This window comes from Hyla sarda, chromosome 5 (assembly GCF_029499605.1).
Source record: "Hyla sarda isolate aHylSar1 chromosome 5, aHylSar1.hap1, whole genome shotgun sequence".
In the NCBI taxonomy this organism is placed as follows: domain Eukaryota; kingdom Metazoa; phylum Chordata; class Amphibia; order Anura; family Hylidae; genus Hyla; species Hyla sarda.
In genome coordinates this window covers 105068208-105086065 of record NC_079193.1, presented here as the reverse complement: position 1 = coordinate 105086065, position 17858 = coordinate 105068208, and the positions used below count along the sequence as shown (strand labels likewise).

General features: G+C 41.3%; 1 protein-coding gene across 2 annotated transcripts in view; it reads right to left on the bottom strand.

Moving 5' to 3' along the window:
• Positions 1–17858, bottom strand: part of CMC1 (C-X9-C motif containing 1) — a 78557-nt gene that overhangs the window by 37965 nt on the left and 22734 nt on the right. Inside the window, exon 2 of one of the 2 annotated variants that reach the window (XM_056520071.1) lies at positions 4156–4245. In XM_056520071.1, the coding sequence (XP_056376046.1) occupies positions 4156–4245 (90 nt within the window). Of the gene's footprint in view, positions 1–4155; positions 4249–17858 lie in introns of both variants that reach the window. The other variant, XM_056520070.1, reaches the window with a different exon arrangement.

Sequence of the window (17858 nt, the reverse complement as noted above, 5' to 3'; positions counted from 1 at the left end):
CAAGCCCGGGCAGCCATCGGCTGTCCGGGCTTGCTGGGAGTTGTAGTTTTGAAACCTCTGGAGGTCCGCAGGTTGAAGACCACTGCGGCCTTCAACATCATCCAGCCCCTCTCACCCCCTTTAGTTCTGTACTCACCTCCGCACGGCAGGACGTTAGGGTGCGCTGGTCCGGTGCTGCAGGACTGTCCGGTGGGGAGGTCGTCCAGTGGGATAGTGGTTCCGGGCTGCCATCTTCACCGGGGGGCCTCTTCTCCGCGCTTCGGGCCCGGAATAGTCACGTTGCCTTGAAGACGACGCAGAGGTACGTTCATTACCAACGTCCCTCTGCGTCGTCGTCAAGGCAACGCCTCTATTCCGGGCCTGAAGCGCGGAGAAGAGGCCCCCCGGTGAAGATGGCAGCCCGGAACCACTATCCCACTGGACGACCTCCCCACCGGACAGTCCTGCAGCACCGGACCAGCGCACCCTAATGTCCCGCCGAGCGGATGTGAGTACAGAACTAAAGGGGGTGAGGGGGGGGCTGGACGATGTCGAAGGCCGCAGTGGTCTTCAACCTGCGGACCTCCAGAGGTTTCAAAACTACAACTCCCAGCAAGCCCAGACAGCCGATGGCTGCCCGGGCTTGCTGGGAGTTGTAGTTTTGAAACATCTGGAGGTCCGCAGGTTGAAGACCACTGTATCAGACATTGACAAGCGGTGATGATGAAGGGGGGGGGGGGGGGCTGATGACATGTGGTGATGATGAAGTGGGGGTGTTATACTCGAGTATATATGGTAACTTTCCTGAGCCAGTTGGTTTTTGCCTGGAATACCCCTTTAATATTTGGTTGCACATTCTTTGGAAAAAATAACTGAAATCAGTCGCTTCCTATAACCATCAATAAGCTTCTTACACCTCTCAGCTGGAATGTTGGACCACTCTTCCTTTTCAAACTGCTCCAGGTCTCCATGCCCAGGGAGATTAGCTACAGTGCCATGGGTTGCAAACTTCTTGATAATGTTGCGCACTTTGGACTAAGGCAAATCTAGATCTCTGGAGATGGACTTGTAACCTTGAGATTGTTGATATTTTTCCACAATTTTGGTTCTCAATTCCTCAGACAGTTATTTTCTCTTTATGTTGCCCATGCTTATTGTGGCACACACAGACACACAATGCAAAGACTGGACTTCTCTCCTTTTTATCTGCTTCCAGGTGTGATTTTTATATTGCCCACCTCTGTCACTTTCCCCAGGTGAGTTTAAAAGAGCATGCCATGCTTGAAACAATCTTATTTTTCCACAATTTTGAAATGGTGCCAATAATTTTGTCCAGCCTATTCTTGGAGTTTGGTGTGACATTATGTCCAATTTGCTTTTTCCCCCTCCTTTTTTGGTTTTGTTCCAATACACACAAAGGGAATAAACATGTGTTGAGCAAAACATGTGTTGCTGCAAACCCTTTCTGTGAGAAATACTTCATTTTCTAGAAAAATTTCAGGGGTGCCAACATTTACACCCATGACTGTATAAGACTGTCCAAGACCTGTCCCTCCAAATATCTTTGACCTTGTCTCCTGATAGCTTTCCACACGTAAACTCTGATCCTCACAAGTCCTCTCTCTTTTATCCTCCTTTTATCTGCCCCTTGCACAACTATATCCAAGATTTCTTTCATGCATTTCTTCTGTAATCTGGAACTCACTTGCCCAGCCAATAATAGTCTACACCCCCCTCCCCCCCCCCACGCCACGCCACCTTCACAAGCAATCTGAAATCCCAACCCCTATGAAAAATCTACAAGCTACAATAGAATATGCTGCCATTACATTGCTTTATGAGCAGCCTTTACCCTCACCTATTGTCTTCTTCAATCTTTTCATGTAGACTGTAAGCCCTCAAGGGCAGAGTCTTCTTTCTCTCCATCTGTACCAGTCTGTCAATTATTTAGTTCATACTGTATTTATTGTTTGGCTTATGTTGTGAGTACAGAAACCCCCTTATTCTATAAACAGTGCCCTAAAATTAATGATGCTTTCAAATAATATTTCAAGAGTTGTGTGTGAAAAAGGACAGATTTGCCTTGTATTTGTAAAGTTTAAGGATCACTTGCAAGAATGGTGTAATGATGAGTAACTTTAAAAGTGAGACACCGCTTTTTAAACAAACTGGAACTGGTCTGAACAGTGCCCCAAGATCACTCTCGTGGAACACCTTTGGAATGAGTAAGAATATTGACTGCTGGAAACCAGTGCTTGAGAACTAAATGGGGGTCATCACTGTGTTCCATTCCTAAAAGTGGGTCAACTTTGCATTACTGTCTATTGTACTGGAATGAAAATTTCAACATGCAAACATGACTTTTAGGTGTCCACATACCTTTGTCCTTAGACATCAGATGCTAGAAATACAAAAAATCTTTATTATTCTAGCTTTTATTTCCTAAAATCTTTCCTTACATTTTTTTCAGTAATTCTACTTAGTTTGGAATACAAACATAAATTACTTTTTCATTCTGAAAAAATACCACCATTCTATAGGCATAAAGTAGGTATCACCAGTCATACCAGTACCTTTATAAGCTAATACAAACAGGTCTTAGGTACTATACATACATTTCCACACACTGATTCAATCAGACACAATCTAACCTATGCGCTTAGGTTCTAAGACTTCAAAGTATCTCACACTTCTCTTGTGGTTATACCACGTCTCATAAGAGGCCATAACTATTCCACAACTTTTTTTTTTTTTTTTTATCAAGTGTCATTTTATTTTGCCCTTAGGCAAATTGAATGCTTAGTGTGTAGAGGGCTCTGATCTTCGCATGTGAGTCCTCACATGTCACTTGAAAATGTCCTAAGCCAGTGCAACCCTTGAGGGACACAATGGCCCCTGTTGGTGAAGTAGTGTTGAACAAGTGCATGTTACTGAAACCATGGTTGACACTGGCCAGACTTTGCAGGAGGGAGGCCTGAAGTTATGTTGTGGCCCATCAATTTGACTAAAAATCACTGTGTGCCTAGAGGAGAAGAGGTATCAGGAAACCTAGGTGGTGTGAACCAACTCTGTCTATTATCTGTTTATTTAACATTTATTTATCAATTCACTTTTACTCATTTTATGATCTGCAATGTCATGTCACATGTTATGTTATTAGAATGAAAAGTACCATTTAATAATTTAAAAAAGTAATAATTGTATAACATGCCTTTAGAAACCAAGGAAATGTTGTGGAGGTATAAAATGTATGGCCACTGTTATACCTACATTAAACGGAATCTGTCACTAAGTTTTACCCCCACAAGCTGGTGTTATGGCGGAATATGTGAAGAAACGCTGGTTCTGAATGTATGATTTTTATTTTGGTACTCAATGCAGTCAAAGAGTATTTGTGCTGTGTGCCTATGCACTCAAATCTTGTGTAATATTATTTGTGAAATATAATGGAGAGGACTACCACATGCTTCACCCCATAAAGGTAGACTTCGAAAAATAAGGGATAAGTTTTAGATTGCCTTGTCCAAGCACTGGGGGCCCCTGCAATCTCTTTTTAGAGCCCCGGCTCTCCAATATAGCAGCGTGTCACGACCCCCGCCCATAGCTCTATGGGAGAGCCGTTCGGCAATCTTTTTTTAACATGATACTCTGTTTTTTCCTGCTCACTTTTTAAGAGCCACAACTCTTATTTTTCCATCTTCAGAGCATAATATGGACTTATTTTTTTCACAAACAACTGTACTTTGTAATGATACCTTTCATTTTACCGTAAAATGTATGGCGCAACAAAACAAGAAATATTTTGTAGGAAGATTGAAAAGAAAACAATTTAGCAATTTTAGGGTTTAGTTTTTACGCAGTGCACTTTATGGTAAAACTGACATGTTATCTTTATTTTGTGTGTCAATACGATAAAAAAGTCGTATTATGCAACATAAAAAAAAAGGATAGGACTAAATTAAGTCTTTAGAGAACAGGAAAACTTTTATAAATTTAGCAGAATAAGGCTTTTCTGAAGTCCAATAACAAGATCTGATTCATCCTTGGCACTATATCTATAACTTGGTGTGACACCAGTAAACTTCATAGGTGAATACTATATATATTACCATATTAATACAATAGTGATGTTGTCCATATAAAAAAAATATTAAAAAAAAAAAAAAGTCATCTCACCTTCTGCTTGTTCAGCACATCGCAGTCTGGCTTTCTCTCTCATCATTTTAGGAATGAGAACATCTTTCTCTACACACCGCAGACCATCATCTTCTGCAAGAAAATTAAACCTATTTTAAAGGAAGAAAAAACTATTTTTTTTTTTTTTTTAACGCATTAACTTGGAACAGCACATGCCCACCCTAAGACAATGAGTCAGTGAATAGAAAATACTCTGAAGGTAAAGTTTCCGAACTTTAGCGTTCATATATAAATCAGTGAAAAGCTCCAAAAGAAAACCAGGAATAAAAGAAGACAAAGCTTAAGACTTCATTACTCTGACATTGAGGAGGAATCAATTTTCACCTCCTTCACTGACTGAATTTATTTGGCTTTATTTTGCTTTAAGACTCTTACATTCTCATAATGTGCTAGCACAGAATAATTATGCACACCATAAATATCTAGTGACTAAATAAGTTGTTGCAACAAAAAAAAAAAAAAAAAGAATCCAAAGTCCAAATCAGCAGAAAACGGACTTAAATAGCCACATTTTAACAAACTTCGCATTAATCTACAGACAGTGAATATAAGAAAGTTTATAATGAATTTTATCAGAGTAAAAGTCCTTTTTCCACTTATCTGGCTAGTAATTCACTCTAAAGGTATGATCCCACCTAACATATACGCAGCGTATTTCACGCTCAGCATATTTCCTGATGCCCAGATGATTTTGCGGTGTGTTCTCCGATGATCATATAGCCGGTGGCAGCCCTGTGTGTTCAGTGATGTTTGGTGGCTCTGCCTCCAATCTTCACTAAAAACACAAGCCTGCCACCAGCCTGACCTTTGTATATGTTCACCAGAGAATACGCAGCATATTTCCCACTGCGCAGATGATTTTGCACAGCATGAAATACGTTGCATATGCGGTAGGTGGGAACGTACCCTAAAGAATGTCTCAACACAGCTGATCTCTCAACTATTGAGGGATCAGTAGAATGCTGCCCATAAAACTATGAAGAAGGGAAGGGGGTAGGAGGAGGTGGCTTCAGAATGAGATGGAGAGGTACGGAGATGACTGAAAACTCTAGATCAGATCAGGTGTTTTTCTACCGGTCTCTTACTATCCCCATTGGTTACAACAAAGTATCTCCCCACAGGTCCAGGCATGTGGAAATCCTATAGCCCGACGCCCGGGACTAGTAGTTTTGGGTGCCGGGCAGGTGAATTGTTTATAGATTTAGCCCTGTATCGGGCAGGGACAGACAGACTTCCCCCGTATTTTTCTTTAATGTCGGTGTGAGGTGCAGGAGCGGATGGAAGTCTACACCTTACACCGGCGCTCAGAGTATATGGAGGGGGCGGCGGCCTCCAGCTGACTGCAGAGCCCCCTAATCTCCCCTCCCGGAGGATGGACGGAGCTCAGAAGACACAGCAGGGTGAGAGAAAGGATGTAGACAGCTCCGTGCACAGCTCCATCCCCCACACACAGCTCTATCCCTCCCCCTCCCCTGCTCTGTCTAGACAGGACCTAATTCACCACGGGGAGGTTGCTTGTTTGCACGGGGAAAACACAGAGCAGGGGGGAGGGGGAGGACGGAAATCTCACCTCACACCGGCCGGGACTACAGCTCTGATGTCCACTCATGGCGGCTCAGGTGAGGAGGCAGATAATACAGGCGGCAGGAAGGGTGGTTGTGTATGTACGGTGTGAGTGTATGTGTGATGTGTGTAATGTATGATAGGGGGGCAGGTGTATGTATGATGTGTGCATATGTATGGTGTATATCAGTGTTTCCCAACCAGGGTCCCTCCAGCTGTTGCAAAACTACAACTCCCGGCATGCTGGGAGTTGTAGTTTTGCAACAGCTGGAGGCACCCTGGTTGGGAAACACTGGTGGATATGTATGGTGTGAGTGTATGTGTGTGTATGATGTCTGTCTATGTGTGATGTGTATGTAATGTATGATGTGTGTATAATGTCTAAGTGTGATGTGTATGTATGTGATGTATGATGTGGGGTGGGCAGCGGCAGGTGTATGTATGGTGTATATGTATGGTGTGAGTGTATGTGTGTATGATGTGTGATGTGGGGGGGGGCAGTGGCGGGGGGGGTGTGTGTATGTATGATATGGGGGCAGTGGCTGGTGCATGTATGATATGTGTATGCATGAATGTTTTGTATAGGAGCGGACTGTCACGTCAGGCATTAGGGCAGTTGTGCCGTCTAATTTTATTTATTTTTAGTGGCACCCGCACTAAATTGCACCCCCAGAATCCCCCCCTTCATACTCACCCGACGACCAAGAGCCCCACGGATGCACGCAAACACGCCCGAACCAAAACTACAACTCCCAGCATGTTGGACCATAACCTAAACTGTAGAACTAAAGTGCAACATGCTGGGAGTTGTAGTTTTGGTTCGGGTCAGCTGCAGAGCTATAGGCTGCATCAGGGCATGCTGGGTGTTGTAGTTACTAACTGTAATTCCCAGTATTCCTTGACATAGACTATGGCTCTGCAGCTGACACAAACCAAAACTACAACTCCCAGCAGGTCCCACAATAACCTTAACTGTACTATACAGTGCAACATGTTGCAACACCCACAGAACCATAGACTGTATCAGGGCATGCTGGGAGATGTAGTTATCTAGTAACTAAATGCAACTTCCAGCATTTTCGGACACAAAATGCAGCACATAAACTGGAGAAGCAGAACCCCCCCCTCCCCCAGTAACACATAAGTCCCTATTGAGACTGAAAAATAGTGATTCAAATATTTTAAAAAGTGCGTATATATGTGAATAAGCCCCTTTCCTAATAAAAGTTTCCAATTTTCTTTAAATAAAAATAATGTACAAAAATAAACATAAGTGGTATCGCTGCATGTGGAAATGTCCAGACTATTAAAATATAATGTTAATTAAACCGTACGGTGAACGGTGTAAATGTAAATAATAGTCCAGAATTGCTCATTTTTGGTCACTTCATATGAGACATTTTTTATAAAGTGATCAAAAAGTTACATCTAGACTTTTCTGGGCTTCCCTCGGGTGTAAGAGGATCTACAGCTCTCCCCCCGCTAATATCCTGGCATACTGCGATCACCTATTAACCCATTAGATCACCGCTGTCAGCAGTGTCTAAAGGGATTTTATATCCATTCCTGGTGGTCTAGTGGGGGGGGATCAGACTATTTTGGTTGAAATTATTTCATCAACCAGGACAAGTAGATTTTCTTGAGGGACAAGTAGATTGTGTTCAGCTTTAGTCCCTTGGACAAGTAGTTTTTTTTTAAATTTCCACAGGTCTTCAGTCTAATTCTGAGGTCTTCAGTCTAATTCTCTGCCAGTCTTTTCCATAACTTGCATCCAATAGCTACAGAATGGCTATTACCCTTCCTACAAGAAGTTCCAGCATGGTTCATCTTCCCCAGTAGTTTACTGATCCTGACTTACAGTCCGTATTACAGCCCAGAATAGTACAGGGTGGGCCATTTATATGGATACACCTTAATAAAATGGGAATGATTGGTGATATTAACTTCCTGTTTGTGGCACATTAGTATATGTGGGGGGGGGGGGGGACTTTTCAAGATGGGTGGGGACCATGGCTGCCATTTTGAAGTCGGCCATTTTGAATCCAACTTTTGTTTTTTCAATAGGAAGAGGGTCATGTGACACATCAAACTTATTGGGAATTTCACAAGAAACGTGCTTGGTTTTAATGTAACTTTATTCTTTCATTACTTACAAGTTTCTGACCACTTATAGAATGTGTTCAATGTGCTGCCCATTTTGTAGGATTGTCAATGCAACCCTCTTGTCCCACTCTTCACACACTGATAGCAACACCGCAGGAGAAATGCTAGCACAGGCTTCCAGTATCCGTAGTTTCAGGTGCTGCACATCTCATATCTTCACAGCATAGACAATTGCCTTCAGATGACCCCAAAGATAAAAGTCTAAAGGGGTCAGATCGGGAGACCTCGGGGGCCATTCCACTGGCCCCCGATGACCAATCCACTTTTCAGGAAACTGTTCATCTAGGAATGCTCGGACCTGACACCCATAATGTGGTGGTGCACCATCTTGCTGGAAAAACTCAGGGAACGTGCCGGCTTCAGTGCATAAAGAGGGAAACGCATCATCATGTAGCAATTTCACATATCCAGTGGCCTTGAGGTTTCCATTGATGAAGAATGGCCCCACTATCTTTGTACCCCATATACCACACCATACCATCAATTTTTGTGTTCCAACAGTCTTGGAGGGATCTATCCAATGTGGGTTAGTGTCAGACCAATAGTGGTGGTTTTCTTTGTTAACTTCACCATTCACATAAAAGTTTGCCTCATCACTGAACAAAATGTTCTGCGTAAACTGAGGGTCCTGTTCCAATTTTTGTTTTGCCCATTCTGCAGCACCTGAAACTATGGCGGTGTTGCTATCAATGTGTGAAGAGTGGGAGAAGAGGGTTGCATTGACAATCAAACACAATGGGCAGCACATTGAACACATTTTATAAGTGGTCAGAAACTTGTAAATAACTCATGAAAGAATAAAGTTACGTTAACTTCCCAAGCCATCATTGTTTTTTCTTGTGAAATTCCCAATAAGTTTGATGTGTCACATGACCCTCTTCCTATTGAAAAAACAAAAGTTGGATTCAAAATGGCTGACTTCAAAATGGCCACCATGGTCACCACCCATATTGAAAAGTTTCCCCCCTCACATATACTAATGTGCCACAAACAGGAAGTTAATATCACCAACCATTCCCATTTTATTAAGGTGTATCCATATAAATGGCCCACCCTGTAGTCACAAGTGTTGCCAGTTATTAGCTCATACAATGCAGTGGAACAATCAACCATTCATACACATTACTCAATATTTAGGAAAAAACACTTTAGGGGCTGGGATAGAGGTTATGACACGGACCACCAACAGATCCCATTCACTTTGAATGGGATCCATCTGGGTTCTGTTAGATGCAGTTATTTTTCAGCAGGATTATTTTCTCCTCTTAAGTTTTGTCATTTTAACAGAATCCGTGAATGGCGTTCTAAACGCTCATGTGAACATAGCCTTAGATCATTTCACAGAGATTGAGCTATAAAGGAAACAATATGCAAGTAGATCTGAGAATGCAGCGCTGCAACTCTGGATCAGTAAAATATTCATGTTATGTAGATTACTCACATACATAAACTGTAAATTGCTGGTCAAATTGGTGAACATACAGAAAAGTGGTTTTGCAATTATATTTTCAAAAAGTTTTAAAGTGTAAGTTAATAACATTTTTCATCCAAAACATTGCTGTGCACCTTCCACTAAGTTCCCACCTTCTGCATGTAGCCACGCTTTCTCCACAGCTGTCAGTGACTTCCTGGATCAGTGACCACAGTGTCTATACATTTAACAGCTTCAACAGTTGTGGTCAACATCAGTTATTCAGTGCAGCACAGTGGACCTGGCTATGACACAGGCAAGAAGTATTGTAGCATTGTGATGCCCTGCAAAAGCTGAGCGACCAGAAAGGGAAAACATGGATATATGTGGTAGCAATGCAGGTACAATGCATTCAGAAAGTCTTTAGACCCTTTCACTTCATCTATGGTCTTTAAAAAAAAATAAAAAAATATGGGGAAAAAAGTAATAAAAAGTTTAAAAAAAAATGTGAATAGGCCCCTCAGAAATAAGAAACATGTTAACCCCTTAACGTCGCAGGACATAAATGTACGTCCTGGTAAGGTGGTACTTAACGCACCAGGACGTACAATTATGTCCTATACATAACCGCGAGCATCGGAGCGATGCCCGAATCATGCGCGGCAGGTCCCGGCTGCTGATAGCAGCCAGGGACCCGCCGGTAATGGCCAACATCCGCAATCGCGCAGATGTCCGCCTTTAACCCCTCTGATGCCGTGATCAATACAGATCACAGCATCTGCAGCATTGCAGACACTAAAATGGATGACCAGATCGCCCGCAGCGCTGCTGCGGCGATCCGATCCTCCAGAACAGCAGATGGAGGTCCCCTCACCTGCCTCCACTGCCTTCCACGGGTCTTCTGCTCTGGTCTGCGATCGAGCAGACCAGAGCAGAAGATAGCCGATAACACTGATCAGTGATATGCCCTATGCATAGCACTGAACAGTATTAGCAATCGAATGATTGCAATAAATAGTCCCCTATGGGGATTATTAAAGTGTAAAAATTAATTTTAAAAAGTAAAAAAAAAAAGTGAAAAACGCCCTCACCTAATAAAAATGTAAATTGTCCCATTTTCCCTATTTCACCCCCCAAAAATGTAAAAAAAAAATTTTATATACATATTTGGTATCGCTGCATGTGTAAATATCCAAACTATTAAAATATAATGTTAATGATACCGTACAGTGAACGGCGTGAACGTAGAAAAAAAAAAAAGTCCAAAATTGCTGCTTTTTTTATAACATTTTATTCCCCAAAAATGTATTAAAAAAATGTCTTAAAAGTTTTATATAAGCAAATTATGTATCAATAAAAAGCACAGATCATGGGGCAAAAAATTAGCCCTCATACTGCCGCTTATATGTAAAAATGAAAAAGTGATAGGTCTTCAAAGTAGAGGGATTTTAAACGTACTAATTTGGTTAAAAATTTAGCGATTTTTTTTAACTCCTTCAGGACGAAGGGCATACCTGTATGCCCCTCGCCCGGTCTCTGTGTTTACGGGGTCATACCGTGGTTTGTCCAGGCTGCTAACGATAGCTAGGACCCTGGGCTAATAGCGTGCAGCACCGGTCGTCGTGCCGCCTGCTGTTAACCCCTTGAAATGAAAGTAAACACTTCGCGGCAGCTCAGTCGGGCTGATCAAAATCGTGATGTCCCAATCAGCTAGGACGCGAGCGGAGACCCCCTTACCTTGCTCCGTCGCGTCCGATCGGCATTTGATTGCTCCAAGGCTGAGCTACATATGTGGTATCGCCGCGTGCGGAAATGTCGGAACTATAAAAATATATTGTTAATCAAACCGCACGGTCAATGGCGTACGCACAAAAAAATGCCAAAGTCCAAAATAGCGTATTTTTGGTCACTTTTTATATCATGAAAAAATGAATAAAAAACAATCAAAAAGTCCGATCAATACAAAAATGGTACCGATAAAAACTTCAGAACACGGCGCAAAAAATCATACTGGCCCGTACGCGGAAAATTAAAAAAGTTATAGGGGTTAGAAGATGAGAATTTTTTACGTATAAATTTTCCTGCATGCAGTTATGATTTTTTTCCGAAGTACGACAATATCCAACCTATATAAGTAGGGTATGATTTTAACCGTATGGACCTACAGAATAAAGATAAGGTTTTATTTTTACCGAAAATGCACTACGTAGAAACAGAAGCCCTCAAAAGTTACAAAATGAAATTTTTTCTTCAATTTTGTCCCACAATGAATTTTTTTTCCTTTGTGGATTTTTTAGTAAAATGACTAATGTCACTTGTCACATTGGTGGCACTAATGTCACATTGGTGGCGCAAAAAATAAGCCATCATATGGAATTTTATGTGCAAAATTGAAAGAGATATGATTTTTAGAAGGTGATGAGAAAAAAATCTAAATGCAAAAACGGAAAACCCCTGCGTCCTTAAGGGGTTAAGCGCAACAATAATAGAAAAGTATGTAATCATGGGTATGATTTTAATCATATTGACCCACAGAATAAAGAGCACATCATTTTTACCGTAAATTGTACAGCGTGAAAACAATACCTTCCAAAATTTGCAAAATTGCGGATTTCTTTTTAAAATTTCCCCACACAAATAGTATTTTTTTGATTGTGCCATACATTTTATGGTAAAGTGAGTGATGGCATTACAACGTACAACTGGTTGTGCAAAAGACAAGCCCTCATACTAGTCTGTGGATGAAAATATAGAAGAGTTATGATTTTTTGAAGGCAAGGAGGAAAAAACGAAAAACGTAAAAATAAAATTGCCTGAGTCTGGGTCTGGATGCATTTTTGGAGAGTAAGAACATTGTTGGTTATGTAAATTAGAATTATAGGGACAGAACGTTGATCCAGGGATTTATTCTGAGTGCCATAGTTGGAGTCGGGAAGGAATTTTTACTTCTAGTATGAAGGTTTTTTTTTTGCCTTCCTCTGGGTTAACTCAGTAGGGACTCATTAGGGGTATGAAGAAATTTTGGGTACCAAAAAAACCCCGCCAAGATGCAATTTCCACACAAATGAAAAAAAAAAAACGCTGGAAAAAACGCCAGAAAAAACGCAAGAAAAACACATGATGACGTCACTTGCACTGGCAATTTTTCAGGCGTTTTTTTAATCCCTAAAAACGCAGTGCAAAAAAACAAGTGGAGACTTAGCCTAAGGGGTTAAAGACTAAAATAAACATTTAGTATAACAGTGTGCTAAAATGTTTGAAGTATTAAAATATAATGTTACTGATTCAGTCAGGTGAAGGGCGTAAATGTAACAAAATACCAAAGTCCAAAATTTCTGACTTTTAGCCACATCACATCCCAAACAAAGAGATACCTTAAAAGGGGTACTTTTCCCCTATACATCTTATCCCCTATCGAAAGGAAAAGGGGATAAGATGTCTGATCGCGGGGGGATCCCACCGCTGGGGACCCCCGCGATCTCGGCTGCGGCACCCCAGATATCCAGTGTACAAAGCGAACTTCACTCTGTGCCGGATGACTTGAGATGCGGGGTGGAGGCTCATGACATCACAGTCACGCCCCCTCAATGAAAATCTATGGGAGGGCGCGTGGCCGTGACGTCACAACCCTCTGGTGTTGCACCAGACACTCTAAACGAACACAGAGTGCAGCAGGGAGATTGTGGTGGTCTAGGGGCGGAGTACCCCTTTAGAGAGAGTGCTCCTAAGCAATAAGATTCCTAACTCTCCACCATGGTTGATGTCAGGGACAAGATTGTAGACCTACACAAGGCTGGAATGTGCTAAAAGACCATCGCAAAGCAGCCTGATGAGAAATTTACAACCGTGTGTGTGATTATTTGTCCGCAAATGGAAAAATATGTTTCAAACACCAATGGGCCTCCAAGAAAGTTCTTAGCGTGTGGAGTTTCAATGACCACGGGAACAGTGAGGAATCAAACCAGGACTACACAGGAGGTTCTTGTCAATGATCTCAAGCACATGTACAGGCCCGTCTTAAGTTTGTCAATGAACATCTGAATCATTCAGATGTTTATTGGCAAAATTCTATCTTCTTGGGGAGGGAGACGTTAAAGGCTCTGCACAATTTAAGTCCTTTAAGGCATAGTGTGTTACCAAGTGTTTTCTTTACTGTGGTACCAGCTGCCATGACATCATTGACAAGATCCTCCTGTGTAGTCCTGGGTCGATTCCTCACTGTTCACGTGATCATTGAAACTCTACACGCTGAGAACTTTCATGGAGGCCCCGACCAATGGTGTCTGAAACTTATTTTCTATTTCTTTTATTGCAAATAATTACACCAACTGTTATAAATTTCTCATCAGGCTACTTTGCGAAGGTCTTGCAGCCCATTCCAGCCTTGTGTAGGTCTACAATCTTGTCCCTGACATCCTTGGGACAGCTCTTTGGTCTTGGCCATGGTGGCGATGTTGCAATCTGATTGATTGCTTCTGTGGACAAGTACCTTTTATACTGTTAAACTTAGATTAGGAGCACTCCCTTTAACACCATAAGGACCCCAAGTTTTTTCATTTTTGCACTTTCATATTTTCCACCTCCCCTTCTAAAAATCATAACGCTTTCAATTTTGCACCTACAGACCCATATGAGGGCTTGTCTTTTGTGCCACCAATTGTACTTTGTAATGACATCAATCATTTCACCACAATTTTTTTTTCTGGTTCGCCGTAAATTATTTGTGGGGCAAAATTGGAAAAAAAAAAAAAAACACCATTTTGGGGGCTACACCCCTCACGGAACATAACATGGGGTATAGTGAGCCTTAACACCCCACAGGTGTTTGAAGAATTTTCGATAAAGTTGGACGTGAAAATGAAATTGTAATTTTTTTTTCCCACTAAAATCCTGGTGTTATCCTACATTTTTCATTTTCACAAGGGGTAATAAGAAAAAAGTCCCCCCAATATTTTTAACCCCATTTCTGGAAATACACCATATGTGGTTGTAAAATGCTCTGCAGACGCACAACAAGGCACAGGAGTGAGAGCGCCATGTACATTTGGGGTGATTTGCACAGGGATGGCTGATCGTTAGGCTAAGTTTCCACTTTCTGTAATGTATTCAAAAGGAATAGGACATATAAAGAAAGGGTTTATACTTCTCCTCCCTTATGGATCCACTTCTGACTTCGGCTCAAAAACTGCAGTGGCAGTTTTCCAAAAACTGCCAGAAAAAAAACCAAGTGTAAACTTAGCCTTACAGTGGTTCTGACATAAGCGAAAAAAAATAACAAATAAATCATGTGACCCTATTTTGGAAACTACACCCCTCACGGAACATAACAAGGGGTATAGTGAGCCTTAAAGGAGTATTCCAGGAAAAAACTTTTTTTTTATATATCAACTGGCTCCAGAAAGTTAAACAGATTTGTAAATTACTTCTATTAAAAAATTGTAATCCTTTCAGTACTTATGAGCTTCTGAAGTTAAGGTTGTTCTTTTCTGTCTAAGTTCTCTCTGATGACATGTGTCTCAGGAAACACCCAGTTTAGAAGAGGTTTGCTATGGGGATTTGCTTCTAAACTGGGTGTTTCCCAAGAGACATCTCATCAGAGAGCACTTAGACAGAAAAGAACAACCTTAACTTCAGAAGCTCATAAGTACTGAAAGGATTAAGATTTTTTAATAGAAGTAATTAACAAATCTGTAGAGCAAAGTGGGAAGATAGTCAGCTCACCCGGCCACCGCACGGCAATATAATCCTCCAAGGATATGAAGAAAGCAGGTAGATGCCAGCGATTATGAAACTTCACCTTTATTGGAACCACGTAAAATCATCGACATGGAGAGAATTCAGTAAGACAAACATTTAAAATTCCAGGAGTCAGCACCAAGCATGACGCATTTCAGGTCATGTGACCTTTCATCAGATGCATGGTGGGAAGCAGAAGGGTGGGGGAATAAATCCCAGTCTCCTAATGGAACAGGTGAGTAAGATTTCTATCCTACGAACCAGGGATTAACCCTGTCTGTTCCAAAAATAGAGACACCCATCTGCTATATATAACAGGTACAAAACCATAAATCATTGAACACCTATAACCATAGTAAGTGCAAACAATATATATGAAACCTGTATATTTTTTAAGGAGACAAAAAGTGTATATTTAGAGGAAAAAGGTTGCCAAAACACTAATAATTATAAATAATAATACAATAGATAATAATATATATAAAGCATCAATGGCGACCTAAAAATAGTTAGTAGTGAAGAATGACGTCCGATTTTAAATTTAACCCATGTGGCTGAAATGTGCGCAAAGAGTAAATCCAAAAGATTTCCCTATTGCGTAATGTTTTGATGCGGTTTCCACCTCTGTCATGTGAACAAACTATCTCAATACCTTAGAAAGAAAAATGGGCTACATTACCATCGTGAATATTTTTAAAATGTTTGGAGACATTTGATGCGTTAGTGTAAGAACTGCTGCCATTAGCTCTAAGATGTTCCTGGATGCGTTTTTTCAAGGTTCTTTTAGTGCTGCCGATATAGGATACATTGCAGCTATTACAATCTATTTTGTATATTACGTGAGTAGATTCGCAATTGATAAATTGTTTAATCGGCACAGAATTCGAATCAGGGATTGAAATCGTAGAAGTCTTGGCAGCATGTGCACACACGACGCATCTAGGTAAACCGCATTTGAAAAACCCATTTAGTTTAATCCATGAACGAAAACCGGCAGTGGAAGCAAGTGGCAAGGCACTCGGAGATAAAAGATTACCTAGATTAGGGGCCCGTCTACTCAAAAAATGTATACCATTTTTAAATATTTATTAAGGATGGTGTCCTGACATAAGATAGGTAAAAATGTATTAATAATAGATTTGATACTATTGAATTCTAGACTGTAAGTAGTAGTAAAGGTAGGCTTGGATACCGTATCCGAAAATATTTGATTAGGTTTTGGTATAAGGAGGCTATCTCTAGATTTTTGTAAAACTTTCCGTTTGGCTCTGTTCAGACACCAAGGCTGGTAACCTCTCTGACCCAAACGATAAAAAATATTATCCGATTCTATTTGAAAAGATTCATCTGTAGAACAATTTCTGTGAGCACGAGTCAGTTCACCCACCGGGACGGCTAAAACCGTATGTTTTGGGTGACATGACTCTGCGCGCAGAATGGTATTACCTGCAGTCGATTTTCTGTATGTGGAAATGTGAACACGTCCCTGTCTGCTGTCAAGTAAAATGTCCAAAAATGGAGTGACGGATCTGTGCCAGGTTGATGTAAAGAACAAATTATGAGGATTATTATTAACGTAATCAACAAAACAGGAAGCACTGTGTTCGGAGGACGACCAAATTATGATAACATCGTCAACATATCTTCCGTACCAAACAATGTTGGAAAAGAAGGACCAAAACTATGTTCAGAGGACGGGTGCCTCAATGGGGGCCAAATCCTCCCTTTCAGTGGCAAATATTTTTGTCCACTGGTGGGAGATGCAATATATATTTTCTGACATCAACCCCTTCTTTTCCAACATTGTTTGGTATGGAAGATATGTTGACGATGTTATCATAATTTTGTTGTCCTCCGAACACAGTGCTTCCTGTTTTGTTGATTACGTTAATAATAATCCTCATAATTTGTTCTTTACATCAACCTGGCACAGATCCGTCACTGCATTTTTGGACATTTTACTTGACAGCAGACAGGGACGTGTTCACACTTCCACATACAGAAAATAGACTGCAGGTAATACCATTCTGCGAGCAGAGTCATGTCACCCAAAACATACGGTTTTAGCCGTCCCGGTGGGTGAACTGACTCGTGCTCGCAGAAATTGTTCTACAGATGAATCTTTTCAAATAGAATCGGATAATATTTTTTATCGTTTGGGTCAGAGAGGTTACCAGCCTTGGTGTCTGAACAGAGCCAAACGGAAAGTTTTACAAAAATCTAGAGATAGCCTCCTTATACCAAAACCTAATCAAATATTTTCGAATACGGTATCCAAGCCTACCTTTACACTTACAGTCTAGAATTTAATAGTATCAAATCTATTATTAATAAATTCTTACCTATCTTATGTCAGGACACCATCCTTAATAAATATTTAAAAAATGGTATACATTTTTCGAGTAGACGGGCCCCTAATCTAGGTAATATTTTATCTCCGAGTGCCTTGCCACTTGCTTCCACTGCCGGTTCTCGTTCATGGATTAACCCCTTCCAGGCCTATGACATACCTGTACGTCATGGGTGGCAAGGTGTTCCCGACCCATGATATACAGGTACGTCATGAACATTACTGCCGCTACTCGCGGCATCCCGCAGCGCCCGGAAAGATGGTGGCTATCACTGATAGCCAGCCATCTTACCATGCGACCACGGGGGGTTTCGTCCCCCACCCCCCCCCCCCAGCGATCGCTGCTATCAGCTGGTCAAATCTGACTAGCTGATAGCAGCGTTTCGCTATCAGAATACTTAGCAGCGCGGTGTGTGGGTGTCCCGATCACGGGGATCGGGACACACACCGCTCTGCTAA